The 21,468-nt window shown below is 40.4% G+C and overlaps 1 protein-coding gene across 4 annotated transcripts in view; it reads right to left on the bottom strand.

Moving 5' to 3' along the window:
* HYKK (hydroxylysine kinase) overlaps positions 1-20,080 on the bottom strand; it is a 33,707-nt gene extending 13,627 nt beyond the window's left edge. Inside the window, exons 1-3 of one of the 4 annotated variants that reach the window (XM_005602879.4) lie at positions 19,936-20,080; positions 9,811-10,180; positions 8,589-8,728 (exon numbers count right to left, since the gene is read on the bottom strand). In XM_005602879.4, the coding sequence (XP_005602936.3) occupies positions 8,589-8,728; positions 9,811-10,180; positions 19,936-20,049 (624 nt within the window). In that variant the 5' untranslated portion in view covers positions 20,050-20,080. Of the gene's footprint in view, positions 1-8,588; positions 8,729-9,810; positions 10,181-11,231; positions 14,335-19,935 lie in introns of those variants that run through there. The other 3 variants (XM_001492632.5, XM_005602878.4, XM_005602880.4) reach the window with 3 other exon arrangements.
* Between the last annotated feature and the right edge of the window lie 1,388 nt (positions 20,081-21,468).

Here is a 21,468-nt window from a genome sequence, read left to right as displayed (position 1 = left end):
ACATCTAATGTAAAGACTGCAATATAAAGCAGCAAAGAATTTTTTTTCACTCATTCCCAGGAGACTATAAATATCAAGTCTTTGGAGTAGAAAGAATAAAAAAAATCTTCTAAGTCTTGTTGTTAAAGTGTTCCTCTCCCTGTCCCATCTCTCACTTAACTCCTCTGGCTCTAAGTCTTTTCTCTAAAGCACCAGCCAGATAGAAGAAAAAATGTGGAAAGAAGCAAGGAGTGGAAGCAGGCAGGCTGATCCCAGCAGCCACTAGGGGAGCACATTGTGAAATAAGTAGGGTCTGATCTACTTTCTTGTAGGGCAAGAAGCCTTTGCTTCCATAGATCTCACACCTTCTAGGCCCCATCCCTGATATTTCCCCCCGTCTCTTCTCTCCAGTCCCATGTTCCCGGCTATAGAGGCTACCACATGATTGATACCAGGGGAGAACCCTGCCTACTTTAGAATGGTGTTGTGTCCAAGCAGACACAGGTTAGAATTCATATCTTGCTCAGCCCTTCCCTCTCCCACAGGCTTAACCTTAAATCAATTACCAAATATGGTTGGCTCTGTCTCCTAAATATATCTTGAACCTTTTCTTGGTTTAACCCCTCAATCAGGTTTTATCTGATTGCTGCATTAGTTTCCTAGATGCATTCCCCATCTCCGTTCTGGCTTTCTGCCAATCTATCCATTATATTAGCCCTCAGAGTGCTATAAATTAAAGATCTTTGCCTGTTTAAAAACCCTCCAAGATGCCCTACTGGCTTTAAGACAAAGTGCAAACTCCTTAATATCATTTTTTGTAATGTATTTTGTAATCTGATTCCACCTTACATTTCCAACTTTATCCCCTGTCTCTCTGAGGTTTAACCCCTATACTCCAGCCACAGTGAATTATTCAGAGGTTCTGGAACATGGTAGTTGTACCTCCAGGATTTTTCACATGCTCTTTCCTTTAGCTAGAATGCCCTTCCTTCTTTCCTCTGCCTAACTGATGGATTCCTAATTTTTAGCAGTCAGCTCAGAAGTTTTTATTTTTTATGAAGCCCTCCTTGAATACCTACCATGTGTTTGACACTGCTAGATACCAAGGATGAATAATTAAGACATAGACCAATTTCTTAGGAAGTTCACTGCTTCTTATGTATCATATGTAACAGGAAGCACAAACAGCAAACAATTACAACACCGCATGCAGTAGGCTGTTACCCTGATGGCCTCCTATGAACCATGCCTTCTAGTATGCATGCCTTTGTGTGGCTTTTCCCATTTGGCTTTGGGATTAAACATGTTACTTGCTTTGGTCAATGGGACATTAGCTAGCATGCTTCAAGCAGAGGCTTGATAAACATGTGTACACTGGGGCTTGTCCTCTTGGAAATCTTTCTCGGAAGCCAGCAGCCACGTTGTAAGGATTTCAGGCCACTCTGGCGGACACCACATGAAGAAAAAGAGGCCACATGGAGAGGAACTGAAGCACCACAGTTGGCTCCCAGCTGAACGTAGCTGCATGAGTGACCCCAATCAACACCAAGTAGAGCAGAAGAGCCACTCAGTCACCCCATAGAATCATGAGAAATAAATCATTATTGTTTTAAGCCAATAAGTTTTGGAATGATTTGTTACACAGCAATAGATAACTGGAACATAGTACAATAAGTACAGTGACAGAAGGATGTACAAGTTCAGAAGTAGCAAAGAGAAGAAAGTAATCATCTTTGTGCAGCATGGGAAGATTTCACAGAGGAGGTGATGCTTGAGCTGTGTGTTGAAGGATAAGCAGGAGTTCTGCAGAGCAGGGAAAAGGTGTTACTGGTTGAGAAAATGGCATATGCAAAGGCACAGATGCATGAAACAGACGGGCACATTCAGGTAACTACAAGAAGTTCTATATTGGAAGTGAGAAAAGCATGAAAGGGGAGACATTGACAATGAGACTTGGGGGCAGAGGCAGGGACGAGGCCATGCAGGGCCGTGTGTGAAAGAAATGCTGAGGACCTTGGCCTTTATTTTGAAGGCAGTGAGAAGCCATTGAAAAGTTTTAACTATGGAACTGACATGGTCAGATTTGTAATTTAAAAAGTAACTCTGGACCGGTATAAAGAATGAACTGGAGGAGGAAAAAAACTAGATGTAGGGAGGCTACTGTGGTAAGCTAGAATAGCTGAGGTGGGAACGGAGAAAAGGAGATGGAGTACAGAGACATTTGAGATGTAGAATGGACAGAATTTTGTGAGTGATTGGAAGTGTTTTACTCATACAAACTGTAATTACTTTTTTTAAAAAAGATTTTATTTTTCCTTTTTCTCCCCAAAGCCATCCAGTACATAGTTGTGTATTTTTAGTTGTGGGTCCTCCTAGTTGTGGCATGTGGGATGCTGCCTCAGCATGGTTTGATGAGCAGTGCCATGTCCATGCGCAGGATTTGAACCGGCGAAACCCCCGGCTGCTGAAGCAGAGGGCACGAACTTAACCACTCGGCCACAGGGCCAGCCCCTGTAATTAGCTCTTAAAGTGTTTATCTGTCCCCCTGGAACATACTACTCCAGGACAGGGAAATCCTTCCCCTTCCCCTAGTTCCTGGCATATAAGAGGTACTCATTTATTAAACATTTGTTGAGTAAATTAAGATGTTTTGTGGATGGGTCTGGAAAAATATTTGTCACACATAATATTATTCTATAGGACAAAAAGATCCTCAACATGTCATTTTATTTTTTGAGTAAAGCCACTATGAACTTTCTTATAAAGTCTTTTTTTTTAAATTTAAACTAAGAAAACAAAACAGTTCACCCATTTCTCCTACTTCCCCAACCCCCATTTCTAGCAACTACCACTCTGTTCTCTATATCTATTACAGTGATTTTTTTTTTCAGATTCCACATGTAAGTGAGATCATATGGTATTGTCTTTCTCTTTCTGACTTATTTCACTTAGCATAATCCCCTCAAGGTCCAACCATGTTGTTACAAATGGGAAGATTTCATTCTTTTTGAAAGTAGACCATTATCTTACACCATATACAAAAATTAACTCAAAATGGATTAAAGACTTGAATGTAAGACCTGAAACTATAAAACTCTAGAAGAAAACATAGGTGATACACTCTTTGACATTGCCCTTAGCAGCATATTTTCAAGTACAAGGTCTGACCAGGCAAGGAAAACAATAGAAAAAATAAACAAATGGGACTATATCAAACTAAAAAGCTTCTGCACAGCAAAGGAAACCATCAACAAAATGAAAAGACAACCTAACAATTGGGAGAAGATATTTGCAAACCATATATCTGATAAGGGTTAATATCTAAAATATATAAAGAACTCATACATCTCAACAATAAAAAAACTTAACAACCCAGTTAAAAAATGGGCAAAAGATCTGAACAGACATTTTTCCAAAGAAGATATACAGATGGCCAACAAGTACATAAAAAGGTGTTCAACATCACTAATTATTAGGGAAATAAAAATCAAAACTACAATGAAATATGACCTCATGCCCATCAGAATGGCTATAATGAACAAGACAAGAAATAAGTGTTGGAGAGAATGTGGAGAAAAGCGAACACTTGTACACTGCTGGTGGGAATGTAAACAGGCGCAGCCACTATGGAAAGCAGTATGGAGATTCCTTAAAAAATTAAGAATAGAAATACCATATGATCCAGCCATTCCACTGCTGAGTATTTATCCAAAGAACATGAAAACACAAATCTGTAAAGCTATATGCCCCCCACCCCATGTTCATTGTGGCATTACTCACAATAGTCAAGACTTAGAAACAACCTAAGTGCCCATCAAAAGATGAATGGATAAAGATGTGGTATATATACACAATGGAATAGTACTCAGCCATAAAAAGGATGAAATCTTGCTGTTTGCAACAACATGGATGGACTTGAAAGTATTATGCTAAGTGAAGTCAGAGGGAGAAAATCAAATACCATATGATCTCACTCATAAATAGAAGATAAAAATAACAACAACAACAAACAAACACTTGGATACACAGATTATATTGATGGTTACCAGAAGGGAAAGGGGGAGGGAAGAGGGTGAAAGGGGTGACTGGGCACATGTGTCTGTTGATGGATGTTAATTAGTCTTTGGGTGGTGAACATGATGTAATCTAACAGAAATCGAAGTATAATAATGCACACCTGAAATTTATATAATGTTATAAACCAATGTTACCTCAATTAAAAAAAAAGATTCCATTCTTTTTTATGGCTGAATAATATTTCATTGTGTGTGTGTGTGTGTATACACACACACACACACACACACACACATATATATATATCTCACATCTTCTTTATCCATTCATCCATTAATGAACACTTAGGTTTTTTCCACAACTTGGCTATTACAAATGCTGCAATGAACATAGGGGTGCATATATCTTTTCAAGCTAGTATTTTTGTTTTCTTCAGTTAAAGAGCTAGAATGGAATTGCTGGATCATATGGTAGTTCTATTTTTAATGTCTTCCATAGTGGTTGTACCAATTTACATTTCCACCAGCAGTGTACAAAGGTTCCCTCTTCTCCACATCCTTGCCAACACTTGTTATTTCTTGTCTTTTTGATAATAGCCATTCTAACATGTGTGAGGTGATATCTCATTGTGATTTTGATTTGCATATTTCCCTGATGATTAGTGATGTTGAGCATCTTTTCACGGACCTGTTGGCCATCTCTTCATCTTCTTTGGAAAAATGTCTATTCAGATCTTCTGCCCATTTTTTTTGGATTGTTTGGTTTTTGCTGTTGAGTTGTATGAGTTCTTTATATATTTTGAATATTAGCCCTTTATCAGATATATGATTTGCAAATATTTTCTCCCATTCAGTAGGTTGCCTTTTCATTTTGTTGATGGTTTCTTTTGCTGTGCAGAAGCTTTTTAGTGTGATGTAGTCCCACTTATTTATTTTTTCTTTTGTTGCTTTTGCTTTTGGTGTCAGATTATTATTATTCTTCTTTGTAAGAAAGATTGGCCCTGAGCTAACATCTGTTGCAAATCTTCCTCTTTTTGCTTGAGCAAAAATGTTGCTGAGCTAACATCTGTGCTGATCTTCCTCTATTTTATGTGGGACGCTGCCACAGCATGGCTTGACAAGTGGTGCTAGGTCTGCACCTGGGATCCAAAACTGTGAATGCCAGGCCGCTGAAGCAGAGCATGTGAACTTAGCCACTACACCACTGGGCCGGCCCCTGGTGTCAGATTTAAAAGATCATTGCCATGACCAATGTCAATGAGCTTACCCTCTATGTTATCTCCTAGTTTTATGGTTTGAGGTCTTACATTCAAGTCTTTAATCCATTTTGAGTTAACTTTTGTGTATGGTGTAAGATAGTAGTCAAGTTTTATTCGTTTACAAGTGCCTGTCCAGTTTTCTCAAAACCATTTATTGAAGAGACTGTCCTTTCCCCATTGTGTATTCTTACCTCCTTTATTGTAAATTAATTGACCATATATAAGTGGGTTTATTTCTGGGCTCTCTAATCTGTTCCATTGATCAACATGTCTTTTTATGCCAATACCATACTGTTTCAATTACTATAGCTTTGTAATATAGCTTGAAAACAGGGAATGTGATGCTTCCAGCTTTGTTCCTCTTTCTCAAGATTGCTTTGGCTATTCGGGGTTTTTTGTGGTTCCACACAAATTTTAGGATTAGTTGTTCTATTTTTTTGAAAAATGCCATTGGAATTTTGATATGAATTGAATTGAATTTGGAGATTGCTTTGGGTAGTATGGACATTTTAACAATATTGATTCTTCCAATCCATGAGCATGGAATATCTTTCCATTTATTTGTATCTTCTTCAATTTCTTTCATTAATTGTCTTGTCATTCTTGATATACAGGTCTTTCACCTCCTTGGTTAAATTTATTCCGGGTATTTTATTCTTTTTTCAGGCAGTAGTAAATGGTATTGTTTTCTTTATTTCTCTTTCTGATAGTTTGTTATTAGTGTATAGAAATGCAACAGATTTCTGCATGTTGATTTTGTATCCTGGAACTTACTGAATTTGTTTATTAGTTCTAACAGTTCTTTTTTTTTTTTTTTTTTTTTTTTTTAAGGAAGATTAGCCCTGAGCTAACATCTGCTGCCAATCCTCCTCTTTTTGCTGAGGAAGGCTGGCCCTGAGCTAACATCCGTGCCCATCTTCCTCTACTTTATATGTGGGATGCCTACCGCAGCATGGCTTGCCAAGCGGTGCGATGTCCGCACCCGGGATCCAAACCGGAGAACCCTGGGCCGCCGAATCAGAACGTGTGCACTTAACCACTGCGCCACCAGGCCGGCCCCAGTTCTAACAGTTTTTTGATAGAGTCTTTAGGGGTTTCCATATATAGTATCATGTCATCTGCAAATAGTGACAGTTCTACTTCTTCCTTTCCAATTTGGATGCCTTTTATTTCTTTTTCTTGCATAATTGTTCTGGCTAGTACTTCCAATACTGTGTTGAATGAAAGCGGTGAGAGTGGGCATCCTTGTCTTGTTCCTGATCTTAGAGGAAAGGCTTTTCAGCTTTTCACCATTGAGTATGATGTTGGCTGTGAGCTTGTCATATATGGCCTTTATTATGTTGAAGTACATTCCCTTTATACCTTCATAAGTATATGTTGAATTTTGTCAAGTGCTTTTTCTGCATCTATTGAGATGATCATATGATTTTTATTCCTCATTTTGTTAATGTGGTGTATCACATTGACTGATTTGCCAATGGTGAGCCATCTTTGCACCTGGAATAAATCCCACTTGATCATGGTGTATGATCCTTTCAATGTATTGTTGAATTCAGTTTGCTAATATTTTGTTGAGGATTTCTGCATCTATGTTCATCAGGGATATTGGCCTGTCATTTTCTTTTCTTGTGGTGTCCTTGTCTAGTTTTGGTATCAGGGTAATTCTGGCCTCATAAACTGAGCTTGGAAGAGTTCTCTCCTCTTCTATTTTTTGGAAGAGTTAGAGAAAGATTGGTATTAATTTTTCTTTGGATGTTTGGTAGAGTTCACTGGTGAAGCCATCTAGTCCTTGACTTTTATTTGTTGGGAGGTTTTTGATTACTGATTCAATCTCCTTATTAGTAATTGGTCTGTTCAGACTTTCTATCTCCTCATGATCCAGTCTTGGTAGGTTATATATTTCTAGGAATTTATCCATTTCTTCTAGGTTGTCCAATTTGTTGGAGCATAACTGTTCATAGTAGTCTCTTATGATCCTTTTTATTTCTGTGGTATCATTTGTAATGTCTGTTCTTTCATTTCTAATTTTATTTATTGGAGTTCTGTCTTTTTTTCTTGGTAAGTCTAGCTAAAGGTTTGTCAATTTTGTTTATCTTTTCAAAGAACCAGCTCTTAGTTTCACTGATCTTCTCTATTGTCTTTTTAGTTTCTATTTCGTTTATTTCTGTTCTATTCTTTGTTATTTCCTTCCTTCTGTGAACTTTGGGCTTCTTTTGTTCTTCTTTTTCTGGTTCCTTAAGGTGTAGAGTGAGGTTGTTTATTTGAGACTTTTCTCTTTTTTTGAGGTAGCCATTTATCCCTATGAACTTCTCTCTTAGAACTGCTTTTGCTGCATCCCACAAGTTTTTTTCTTTTTTTTTCTTTTCTTTTTTTTGAGGAAGATTAGCCCTGAGCTAACATCTGCCACCAATCCTCCTCTTTTTTGCTGAGGAAGACTGGTGAGCTATCATCTGTGCCCATCTTTCCTCTACTTTATATGTAGGATGCCTGCCACAGCATGGCTTGACAAGCAGTGTGTAGGTCCACACCCGGGATCTGAACCAGCGAACCCCAGGCTGCCAAAGCAGAATGTGCGAACTTAATCGCTGTGTCACTGGGCCGGCCCCAAGTTTTTTTTTTTTAAAGATTGGTACCTGAGCTAACATCTGTTGCTGATCTTTTTTTTTTTTCTTTTCCCCAAAGCCCCAGTACATAGTTGTATATTCCAGTTGTGGGTCCTTCTAGTTCTGCTATGTGGGACACCACCTCAGCATGGTTTGATGACTGGTGCTAGGTCCGCCCCCAGGAACCAAACTGGCAAAACCCTAGTCTGCTGAAGTGCAGCAAGTAAACTTAACCCATGCAGCTGGCCCCCTGCATTCCACAAATTTCTGTACATTATATTTCCAGTTTTCTTTGTTTCAAGATATTTTTTATTTCTCTTTTAATTTCTTCTTTGACCCATTGGTTGTTCACAAGTGAACACAAGTCATTTTAATCCATTTGCAACTTAGCTATTGTTTCATATACAGCTCTGGCTGATTACACCTTATTTGGATGAAAACTTCAAGTTTTAACTTGTGAATACAGACTGTTTTCAGTGAGCAGCATAAAGAATATCATGAGTTTCTAAAAATGTAGGTGATCTTGTCAATATACCAGTAAAGGACAGACCTGGGCAGAAGGAAGCCTTTTGTCATAAAAATTCATGCATCTAGGACTCTGTTTCCTTCATAATACACTTCAGGAAGCACCATACATAAAAAGAGAGTCTGACCCTGGGTTTATTTAAAAAATAAAATAAATCAAAACCAAACAAATAAAAAACTCATAACCAAAATAAAGCCCCAAATCTTACCTCTAGTGTCTTATCCAATTTGGCAGCTAGCCTTCCAATTTCATACAATAGCTGGGGGCTGATGGGAATCTCAGCTATGGGTCTTCCTGGGAGGTAAGTCAGCAGCCTCACCAAGTAGTTTTTGATTTCAGAGCCACTATCTAGATGGATGGAATGATAGATCTTGTCAACTATTCTTGAAAAAGATAATTAGAGGCCATTCTGCCTTTGCAATTATTATTGCAAAGAATAAGAAAAATTACAGAACAAGAGAAAAAAATGTGCTAACCTAAAACAAGTCAGCAGGATTCTCTGATGCAGGGCTGAGTGGACTGAGCAAAGCAGGTAGAACAGACAAATCTTAGAACATTGGAACTGGCCATTTATATACCAACAAAATTATAAACCCAACTCTGCAAGCCTCAGGTCTAAACATAAATTACCCACTCTGGTAAATGAATGCCTAAAACACTTTTTTATAAGTTTACAATTGATGAAAGTGTGATGTAAAGAAATGAGTGTTTCAGAATCACAGGCTTCTTCAGGGACAAACTGGGGAACAGCCAGTTTGCAACACAGGAAAAGAACTACTTCTCAGGGACTGTAATGGGCCTCAGTTGTTTGGAGCAATGCAAATTAAGGAAGAATGGGTGACCAATTAAGACAGAAAAAGAATCAAGGTTTCAAACCTTTAAAAAACCCCAAGGAATTGATTTAAGGCTGCTGTTTAGAGAATCCTATTAGGTATATCTTAGCATATCAGCATTTAGAGGTGCAAGGGACCAAGTCTCACAGATGCGGACTCAAACGCTTAGGAATGTAAGTGGTGTGCCCAAGGTCACATATACAAGAATGACAGAGCTGGGATCTAAAATTCCTGATTTCTAGTTCTGTGTTCTTTCTACTATACCACAGCACCAAAATATACAGCTGATCTAACAACAAAAAACATTAATTTTTCTGCTTAAAAAAAAGTTCTCCTAATTTCCACCTGTCCCCTTAGTTACTCCTCCATCAGGCCCTTTCTAAGCAGAAGCGTTACACAAGATCCCAGCTCTACGCACTTCTGAATCAGAGCCCCAGTCTCCACTCTGGTAATGCTGTGGCTTCTCCTAGCAGCTGAAAAAATAACCACATCTACACTTGGAACTATGGACATGTTCTTGATATTTCTACGTGTAGCCAAAATGCAGTAATTAATGTACATGGACAGGCGATGACTGGTGAGTTGATGGTCTCTTACCTACAGACATGAGAGAGGTTATGTTGTCTCCTTTAGTACGACACACAGAGGCTGTCGGAAATCCAGCTGCTCTCAGAAACATGATGATGTGACTCTGCACTTCAATCAGGTCTGGAGTTTTGCTAGACTTAGTATTGCTTATTTTGAGGACATATTCAGTTGGGCCATCTGTAGTGTCTTTGGTTCTTGAAATGCATACATGAAAGTTTTGGTCATCATAGCTAGGAAGTGGCTGGATCTTGAAAACTTTTAACCCAAATACTGATTCCACTAATGCCGAGGCTTGTACCTCACTGAAAGTGGGTTTGGCAAGAGCCTGTGATTGCTGATCTTCTCCACTTGACATTATGTCTAGGGGAAACAAACAAATCTGAAAGGGGACATATAATGAATATATTTATTTAAACGTTTTTTCTTAAGACAGGCCAGTAATGTTTCTCAGCATTGATTCTGTATTTCTTTTGAATAATTTTCACTCATAAAGTTAAAAAAAACCAAATCAGTAAATGAGATAAAGAAGTAGATGTTTTGACAGGTCAATAAAAACCCTTATACTATAAATTATTTCTAAACTTTCCTCACAAACTGAAGGTATGTTTCCAGGGACAGAATACAGACCAGGAAAGCACCTCGGTATCATCTAGCTTGATTCCTCCCCCTCGCCCCCAGCCATCAACTTTATTTACAGGGGAAATTTAGGTCCTGAGAGGTTAAGTGCCTTACACAAACCACATACCAAGTTACAGTAAGAACTCAGTTCTCTAGACTATGTTTACGTCCTTTTGACTACATTACCATCAGTACAGTGATCTTACTTTTCTATCCATAAGTTTTATTAAATTATCAGGACCATCATCTAGCTCATCATGTGTTCTTCAAATATAAAAGTGTGGACTGATGTGCAAAGCACATCATCCTGTGAGGCACTATGGGAAATATGAAGATGAGCTTAGAGGGCTCTGTTACATCTGAGAAGTCAAATCAATCACAGGTATTCTAAACAATAAAAAACCTGAAAAGCTTTTCAAAACAAGAAGTTATAAGGCAGTAGGTAATAAACTGATAGAATGCCAAAGAAAACCCTGAATTAAGTATAAACTTGAAATGACTGAATTAACACTGAAGTGACTGAGGTTACCTTAAATTGTAAAGAATAGGTCTTCTATTGCTAAAAGGAATAGGGGCTTGAAATAAAAATTAAGGTCAGTTACAAAATATAAAGTTACATCTGCGTTTATGACATATGAAATTAATATCTATTGAAACTATGATAGAAATTCAGAGAGGAGAGAGATTACTAAGCATAAGGAAAGGTATTATTGAGAAGAGGGATTTGAATCGAGTTGTTGAGTATGACTTGGATAGACAGGGTGGGGAGACTGTTTCTTCCCCTTGGTAACGCCACCCTCTGCTACACATACCTGGTATATTTCCAGAGCACCTGGCAATGTAAGGCTTCTGAACATCCTTCAGGAACCAAATATTTAAGGTCTTTGCAATCTCAGCTCCCTCTTTTCCCAAAATAGTTTTATTCCAATTCTTCCTTCATACTAAATTGTAGATAATTAATAACATCTTGGGGTGGGTTGTATTTTAGGGGACAGTTTTGATTGCTGTTCAAGGGATGGAGTGTCATATAAAAAGAGTCTCATAAATACTTAGCTCTTGTTGATAGAAATCAGAACAGCTGTTGCTTCTGGCAGGGAGGGGGCATGAGGGAACTTTCTCGGAGGAAAATGTCCTATATTTTGACTAGGCTTTCATTACAAGGGTGTATAAATTTGTCAAAACTTGACTTAAAACTTAAGTAAGCATAAGATCTGTGAATCTTGCTGAATGTAAACTTTACCTAAAAGAAAAGTTAGCCCTTGCAAGAAATTGGCTAGGACAAGGAGGTGGAGGTGGGGTTTTAGGACTTTCTCAGAGCTTCCAAATCAGACCATATGCCTGTTAATGTCTAATCACTTCATATCTATGACAGCCAAAGTCCAACTTATTCCAGTGAGGGAAAGGAGATAAAATTCAGGGAGGTAAGCAAGAGCTCGCCTATACAACTCCTTCCCTGCCTCAGTCCCAACACTGTAGACTGCTGACTGAAGTGCTGATAAGAGTATAACCCTCAGATGCTGCTCCCCTCCCCCTCCTCGCCTTCCCTGATCCTCCTACCCAAAGCAATTTCTCCCACCTCTAAGCCAGCAGAGCCCCTTGTGTCATGGCTCGGTTTCCACCACCTGTTACAGTTCTTGCATAATTGACAATCACTTCTCATGTTCATTTTCTGATCAGAGCATTTGTTTTCAGAAGCAAATTGTCATTCAGATTTTGTTCACTAAAGAGATTGTTAAAAAGCCTGAATGAGGTTCAAAACAATCTTTGCACCTGAAACTTCTGGGAACCAATATATATCCTGTCACACTGTATTTGGGCTTAAGACTTTACATGGAATTTTAACATTCCTTCTGGAGATTTGTAAACTGGTGTAAGGCCAGTATTCAGACTGTAATATGAACTGAAGCTTTAAGTACAAGATGAAATCCTGGAGTTGTTTTTCAACTTCTAAAGCATTAAGAATGTCAGAATAATCCTGAATTTAATACTAATTGTAAGTTCTAAAGTTGGAAGGAACTGTAGAGGCAATTGGTAAAAGCCAATCTCCCTTCCGGTCTAAAAAATGTTCCTATAACATCCTTGAGTGGAGCTTATTAAGACTCTGCTTAAAGAGCCCTGTTTTTCAAAGCAGTTGAAAGCACTGTTAACAGCTGCAGCCATCAAAGACTGCCTGGAATAATAAAAAGTTGTGCTGGTTAAGTGTATTTCACCACAATGAAAAAAAATTGGAGAAAAAACAGTTGCCGTGCTGGGAGAAAAAAAGACATATTTTAGGTACAACTCTGCTACCTAGTCTCCGAAACTGTGGACTCGTTACATCTCCCTTTTAGAGGGAGCTGGACTAGATCACTTCTGAAAGTCCCTTGTAAATCTAACATTCTATACTTCTAAAGGTCTTTCTTTTTGAGCTTAAATTTGCCTTTTTTCTTTGTATACAGGAATTCTAGAGTGATGTCAGCAACATGGTGACGTGAGCTCACCTGGGAGTCTCTCCCCTCCAAACTACAACCAAAAAGAGCAACTGCTTTCCAACCAAAAAAAAAATCCTAATAACAGAAATCGTCAGAGACCCACAGCAGCCAAACGACGGAAGGTGGAGAGGCTGAAGCTGGCCTTGGAGGAGCTGGAATGGGGTAGGAGAGAACTTTGCTCCCTCCCCTAGAGACTGGGATCACTGCCACTGGTGAGGGAAGGAGCGGGGGAGGGGCCGTGCATCAGGGGATCGTACAGGACTCCCACCTCCCGAGCAGCGGAAACCCTCTAACAGGGGAAATCTTTCCCATGGGGGAGCCCCAGCAAGCCAGGGCCCCGGAGACCAGAAAGTGAGAGCTGATCCCATACGGGTCTCCTGAGAAAGTGCCCCTCCTCCCCCAACCCATGCTGGGCGCTGCCATCTTGGCTGAAGGTGCTGGGCTCAGAGAACAAGCCTCTCGACCCACATCTAGTGGCCACAGGCTGTAATTGCAGCCGAATAACAGCATCATGCGCAAAAACCACTCCTCTACCATCCAGCAATTTATAAAAGCTCCAGTCCAAAAGGAAAACAATAAAAATACAGAAGTAGGTCCTGAGGGCTTGGAAATGGGTAAACTAAGTAAAGAGGAGTTCAAAATGGCTATCCTCAAAATATTCAATGAGGTAAAGGGAAATATAGAGAAACAAGTGAACGAGTTCTGGAGTTACTTCACAAAAGAGACTGAAATTATAAAGCAGAATCAGTTAGAAATACTAGAGATGAAAAATAGAATGGATCAGATAAAACAGAATACGGATTCCCTGAATGCCCGTGTAGACACCATAGATGAGAAAATTAGCATAATCCAAGATAGACAGGCTGAATGGCTCCAGAGGAAGAAAGAGAACTAAGAATTAAAAAAACTGAAGAAAATCTCAGAGAAATAGCTGACTCAATGAGAAAATGCAACTTAAGAATCATCAGAATTCCTGAGGGTGTGGAAAAGGAAAATGGAGCAGAAAGTGTGCTCAACTAAATAATAGAAGAGAACTTCCCAAATCTAGGGATTGAGAAAGAAATGTGTGTGGAGAAAGCTTTCAGATCTCCTAGATTTCTCAGTGCAAAAAGACCTACGACAAAGCATATAGTAGTAAAAATAGCAAAAATGAATGACAAAGAAAGAATACTCAGGGCAGCAAGGCAGAAGAAAATAACCTACAAAGGAACCCCCATCAGACTTTCAGCGGATTTCTCTACAGAAACCTTGCAAGCTAGGAGAGATTGGAGTGACATATTCATAACTTTAAAGGATAAAAATCTTCAGCCAAGAATACTCTATCCAGCAAAAATATCCTTCAGATATGAGGGAGAAATTAAATCTTGTCCAGACAAACAAAAGCTGAGGGACTTCGTAGTCACATGACCTCCACTACAAGATATCCTCAAGAAGGCTCTCATACCTGAAAAAAGAAAAAAGGGAGTAAGGGGTCACAAAACACAGAGTTGGGAGACAAATAGAATCTGAATAGGATAGCAAATATTGAACTATAGCATTAGGATAAAGGGAAGGAAATCACCAAAGCAAAGACAATCTTATCACTCTAACCACAAACTCACAACACAAGTTGGAATAAGAGATGAAAATAATAATTTAGGAGGGGAGGAGGAAAGGGACTGAAACAGTCTAGGCTAAGGAAGTAAGAGACCACCAGAAAATGGACTATGTTATACACGAGATTCTGAATACAAACTTCAGGGTAGCCACTAAACTAAAAAACAGAACAGAGACACCAAACATAAATAAGGAAAAGTCTAAGAAACCCAGCATAAGAAATTGCAGAAGTCAATGAGTAGGCTAAAACACACAGGACAAGAAACAAAGGAAACACAGGAAAACTGGAAAACGAGCAACAGAATGACAGCATGAAGCCCTCATGCATCAATACTCACCCTCAATGTAAACGTATTGAACTCTCCAATAAAAAGACAAAGAGTGGCAAAATGGATTAAAGAACAAGATCCAACAATTTGTTGCCTCCAGGAAACACACCTCACCTCCAAGGACAAACACAGGCTCAGAGTGAAGGGGTGGAAGACAATACTCCAAGCTAATAGCAAACAAAAGAAAGCAGGTGTCGCAATACTTATATCAGACAAAACAGACTTCAAGATAAGGCAGGTAAAGAGAGACACAGAGGGCCAATATATAATGATCAAAGGGACACTTCATCAAGAAGAAACAATGCTTATAAATATCTATGCACCCAACACAGGAGCACCAAAGTTCATAAAGCAACTATTAACAAACCTAAAAGAAGATATCAAAAATAACACAATAATAGTAGGGGACCTCAACACCCCACTCACATCAATGGACAGATCATCCAGACAGAAAATCAACAAAGAAACAGTGGAGCTAAACAAAAAGCTAAAACAGTTGGACTTAATAGACATATACAGAACACTCCATCCAAAAACAACAGAATACACATTCTTCTCAAGCATGCATGGAACATCCTCAAGGATAGATCATATGTTGGGAAACAAGGCAAGCCTCTATAAATTTAAAAAAATTGAAATAATAACAAGCATCTTCTCCAATCATAATGCTGTAAAGCTAGAAATTAATTACAAGAAAAAGATGAGAAAGGCACAAGAATGTGGAGACTAAACAATATGCTATTGAACAAGCAATGGATCATTGAAGAAATTAAAGAAGAAATAAAAAAACACCTGGAGGCAAATGAAAATGATAACATGCCATACCAACTCATATGGGATGCAGCAAAAGCTGTATTAAGAGGAAAATTCATCGCAATTCAGGCACATCTTAACAAACAAGAAAAATCCCAAATCAGCAATCTTAAACTACACCTAACTGAATTAGAGAAAGAAGAACCAACAAAGCCCAAAGTAAGCAGAAGGAGAGAAATAATAAAAATCAGAGCAAAAGAAATGCTATTGAAACAAAAAAGGCAGTAGAAAGGATCAATGAAACAAAGAGCTGGTTCTTTGAGAAGATAAATAAAATCAACAAACCCCTAGCCAGACTTACAAAGAAAAAAGGAGAGAAAGCTCAAATAAACAAAATCAGAAATGAAAGAGGAGAAATAACAACAGACTCCGCAGAAATACAACGGATTATAAGAGAATACTACAAAAAACTATATGCCAACAAAATGGATAACCTAGAGGAAATGGATAAATTCTTGGACTCCTACAATCTCCCAAAGCTCACTCAAGAAGCAGCAGACAATTTGAACAAACCAATCACAAGGAAAGAGATTGAAACAGCAATCAAAAATATCCCAAAGAATAAAACCCCAGGACCAGATGGCTTTCCTGGGGAATTCTACCAAACTTTCATAGAGGATTTAATACTTACCCTTTTCAAGCTATTCCAAACAATTAGGGAGGATGGAACACTTCCTAACACATTCTACGAGAACAACATCACGCTGATACCAAAGCCTGACAAGGACAGCACGAAAAAGGAGAACTACAGGCCAATATTGCTGATGAACATAGATGCAAAAATTCTCAACAAAATTTTGGCAACCCAAATTCAGCAACTCATTAAAAGGATCATACATCATGATCAAGTGGGATTCATACCAGGGACAAAGGGATGGTTCCACATCCACAAATCAATCAACATGATATACCACATCAACAAACTGAGGACTAAAAACCACATGATCATCTCAATAGATGCAGAGAAAGCATTTGACAAGATCCAACAGCCATTTATGATAAAAACTCTTAACAAAATGGGGATAGAAGGGAACTACCTCAACATAATAAAGGCCATATATGACAAACCCACAGCCAACATCATTCTCAATGGGCAAAAACTGAGTGCCATCCCCCTGAGAACAGGAACGAGACAAGGATTCCCTCTATCACCACTCTTATTTAACATAGTTCTGGAGGTCCTGGCCAGAGCAATCAGGCAAGAAAAAGGAATAAAAAGAATCCAGATAGGGGGAGAAGAAGTGAAACTCTCGCTGTTTGCAGACAACATGATCTTATATATAGAAAACCCCAAAGAATCCACTGGCAAACTCTTAGAAGTAATCAACAACTACAGCAAAGTTGCAGGGTATAAAATCAATTTACATAAATCAGTAGCATTTCTATACTCTAATAACGAACTACCAGAAAAAGAACTCAAGAACACAATACCATTCACAATCGCAACAAAAAGAATAAAGTACCTCAGGGTGAATTTAACTAAGGAAGTGAAAGACCTATACAATGAAAATTACAAGGCTTTTCTGAAAGAAATGGATGACGACTTAAAGAGATGGAAAGACATTCCATGCACATGGATTGGAAGAAGAAACATAGTTAAAAGGTCCATTCTACCTAAAGCAATCTACAGATTCAATGCCGTCCCAATCAGAATCCCAATGACATTCTTTACAGAAATAGAACAAAGAATCCTAAAATTCATATGGGGCAACAAAAGACCCCAAATTGCTAAAGCAATCCTGAGAAAAAAGAACACAGCTGGAGGCATCAGTATCCCTGACTTCAAAACATACTACAAAGCTACAGTAATCCAAACAGCATGGTACTGGTACAAAAACAGGTGCACAGATCAATGAAACAGAACTGAAAGCCCAGAAATAAAACCACACATTTATGGACAGCTAATCTTCGACAAAGGAGCTGAGGGCCTACAATGGAGAGAAGAAAGTCTTTTCAACAAATGGTGCTGGGAAAACAGGAAAGCCACATGTAAAAGAACGAAAATTGACCATTCTTTTTCACCATTCACCAAAATAAACTCAAAATGGATCAAAGACCTAAAGCTGAGACCTGAAACCATAAGGCTTCTAGAAGAAAATGTAGGCAGTACACTCTTTGACATCAGTATTAAAGGGATCTTTTTGGACACCATGTCTTCTCAGACAAGGGAAACAATAGAAAGAATAAACAAATGGGACTTCATCAGATTAAAGAGCTTCTTCAAGGCAAGGCAAAACAGGATTGAAACGAAAAAACAACCCACTAACTGGGAAAAAATATTTGCAAGTAATACATCCGACAAAGGCTTAATATCCATAATACATCAAGAACTCACACAACTCAACAACAAAAAATTAAACAACCCGATCAAAAACCGGGCAGGAGACATGAACAGATATTTCTCCAAAGAAGATATACGGATGGCCAATAGGCACATGAAAAGATGCTCATCATCGCTGATCATCAGGGAAATGAAAATCAAAACTACACTAAGATATCACCTTACACCCATTAGAATGACAAAAATAACTAAAACAAATAGTAACAAATGTTGGAGAGGTTGTGGAGAAAAAGGAACCCTCATACACTGCTGGTGGGAATGCAAACTGGTGCAGCCACTATGGTAAACAGTATGGAGATTGCTCAAAAAATTAAAAATAGAACTGCCATATGATCCAGCTATTCCACTACTGGGCATCTATCCAGAGAGCTTGAAGTCAGCAATTCCAAAAGTCCTATGCACCCCAATGTTTATTGCAGCATTATTTACAATCACCAAGATGTGGAAGCAACCTAAGTGCCCATCAACAGATGATTCAATAAAGAAGATGTGGTATATATATACAATGGAACACTACTCAGCCATAAAAAAGAACAAAATTGTCCCATTTGCAACAACATGGATGGATCTTGAGGGAATTATGTTAAGTGAAATCAGCCAGATAGAAAAGGACAATCTCTGTATGACTCCACTCATATGAGGACTTTAAACCTGTGGACAAAGAGAACAGATTAGTGGCTACCAGGGGAAAGGGGGGGGGGGGTGGGAGGTGGGCACAAAGGGTGAAGGGGTGCACCTACAACACGACTGACAGACAATAATATACAAGTGAAATTTCACAAGATTGTAACCTATCATTAACTCAATAAAAAATTTAAAAAAAAAGAATTCTAAATTATGGAATTAGTGACAGATAAGGTCAGCTTCTGAAAGTAAATAAACACAAAGGAAGAAATGTGTTTATCAGAGATGTCTGTCTCAAGCAAATGTCTCCTGTGTGCGGACAGGGAGGGAGGAAGGGAATTCGAATCCTATAGGTAGTTAATCTAGATTTTCTGCCAGCGGTGTTTCACTTAGCTCCTGAGAAAGCCCTCAGGAAGCACATGTTTCAACTCCAAGGCTTATGCCGGAATCTCACAGTCTCTGTCCGACAACCAGGGGGGTGGAGCTTAAACTGTGTACTTTGTGCAGATGTACCAAACAAGAGTCATTCTTGACTCTTTCCTCTCCCTCACTCCCAAAGTGTTACAAAGTCTAGTAAATTCTACCTTAGCATGTCTTCCAAATCTACCCTTCTGCAGTTCCTTCTGCTGCGGCCTTCTAAGGTTGGAGATCAGGGATGATACCCAGTAAATCTCTGTATCCTCAGCACCTAGCCCAGTGTCTTATCAAGTATCGGTGGAACTAATGAAAGAAGGGCTTTCACTCCACAGGCTCATGGGACCGTTTACCCTCAAAGGAGATCAGGAAATAGAAAGGCAGGGAAATTACAATCTGTAGTTTTTCAAAGACAACAACAATGCACTACTGAGTGCTCTGAGGGTCTTCCTGCTGGATGAGGGGAAGAATGGTGGGCAAGCAGGCTGCAGAGGGGCTGCTGACCTAAGAGGCAGGAAAATAAGGGGAGGAGGAGGGCACACGAGTAGGGTTCACAGCGATACTATGCTAGTGAGGTCCAACGGAGCCTCAGAAATTGTTCCCACCAGACACCTGGCCCTGAGTGACAGGCGCCGCACCTTCCCTCTACCAGGGGTCTCACAGAGGAGTCGGGAGGGTTGGACCGGATGGTTTCTCTTACGCCACGCTCCAATTGTGGGATCTCAGCCAAGCCCTTCTGGGTTACAGGTGAGATCCAGAGAGGAGGGTCACTGGCCCATCACGGGCGCAGCCAGTCTGAGGCGCAGAAGCGGCTGGGGGAGCCCGAGGCACACGACTCCTGGCCCCATACTCTCACGAGCCTCCTTGCTCTCGTGGGCGGTCCCCCAGGGGACCCAGGGCTAGCCTCTACTTTCCCCACCCGGCTCACCCGCAACGACCGTCCTGACTTGGATCCTGCTCTGCAGCAGCCCTGGACTCCAGCCACCGCACAGCGCTGGCACTGGAAGGTCGCGCCCGACCCGCGGCACCCAGGTCCACCCATCCTCCAGTCCGTGAGCCCTGAGTTCTGATTGGCTCCTCGAGACCCCCCGCCACCAATCAGCGCAGACTACTGGTAGGCGAGGCTTTGTTGGAGGACGGGCATTTTCCCCGCCTCGCCCCGGATCTGCCCAGGAGGCTGCGGGGAGAAATTCAGAGACCGGGCTTCTGATTGGCTTCCTGCAATCCTGCCCCGCCTTCTCTTGGTGGTCACCTCAGTCAGAATCCGGCACATTTCCACGTAACTGGACTTCTTGTTCCTGACCCGCTCTTCGAGATTCCGCCCCGCCCCTCGGTGGGTAGCCATTTAGCAGGCTTCCGGCCCTTGAGTGGCCCGTCGTAGTTCCGCCCAGTCCACGTAGCAGTGGAGGTAGCCGTGGAGGCTTCGTGGACCGTTTTCTCGGGGTTCTAGGTGTCTAGGTAGAACTCACTTCCTCTTTTTTCCTTCCTCGCTCTCCTTCCCCCTCCTGCTGGAGGCACTTGTCCCGGAGGCCACATTTGCAAGCGCGGCCAGAGGTTGACTGGAACCCATCCTGGTCCCGGGAACTGCAAGGGTTCCGATTGGCGGTCCTGGGAGTCGGGCCTGGCTGCGTTCTGCTCCAGACCTAGCTCTCCCAGGACACTGGAAGGTTGGAATGTGAAACTGTCTTATTTATCGAATAGGTCCACACCCTCCTTGTGCTGATGAGGGTGCTGAAGTCTAGGGGGCACAGAACCTCAACCAGATCTGGTCACCCAACTTCTAGTTTAAGCTCTTGCCACAGCACCGACTTTTCTACTCTTCCAAGCCATTACGTACAATACAATAGATGTAAAGGGAGCGTGAAGGTTGCCCCACAAGGTTTTCCCGGGGGACTGAGGTAACCACATTTAGGTCTGGCGTGATGAGTGATTCACTTACACTGAGAAAGAGAGCTAGTAATTGGGTCAGAATCCTTATTTAGGTAGTGCAGTCAGTAGATTCTCTCCCTGCAGCAAAGTGTAGAAAGCACATGATTTTCAGGAGGCTGCCTGGGAATCATGGTGTAACAGCCAGGTTAGTTAGGTGATATTAAGGGTACTAGATTGATAGCTTGAAGCATGTCTGCGGCCAAGCAGAGCTTCTCTGATAGAGCTTCTCAGAGCACTTTCTACTGGAGGAGAGTTTTAGATACCATACCCACCCCTCATGTCTGCAACTTCGTCTCTATTTTAGTCAATGCATATACCCCCCACCCTCCCCACCCTCCCCACCCCTTGCCATCGGTGCTTTTCTTTATTTTTTCTTCCCTGTAGAGATGTAGCACACTCTGGTTATCAACAGTCACCTTGATTGATCAGCTTGGACGTTTCCCAAAACTTTATCAACCACCTCTTGAGGGATGCCCTCTTTTCATCCTTTAGATGTGGTTCTTACCTGTTTCACTTCTAATCTTGAAGTAGC

The sequence above is a fragment of the Equus caballus genome, chromosome 1 (genome assembly GCF_041296265.1).
Source record: "Equus caballus isolate H_3958 breed thoroughbred chromosome 1, TB-T2T, whole genome shotgun sequence".
NCBI lineage: Eukaryota > Metazoa > Chordata > Mammalia > Perissodactyla > Equidae > Equus > Equus caballus.
The sequence above is the reverse complement of the archived record's forward strand: the minus strand, read 5'-3'. Positions and strand labels throughout refer to the sequence as shown.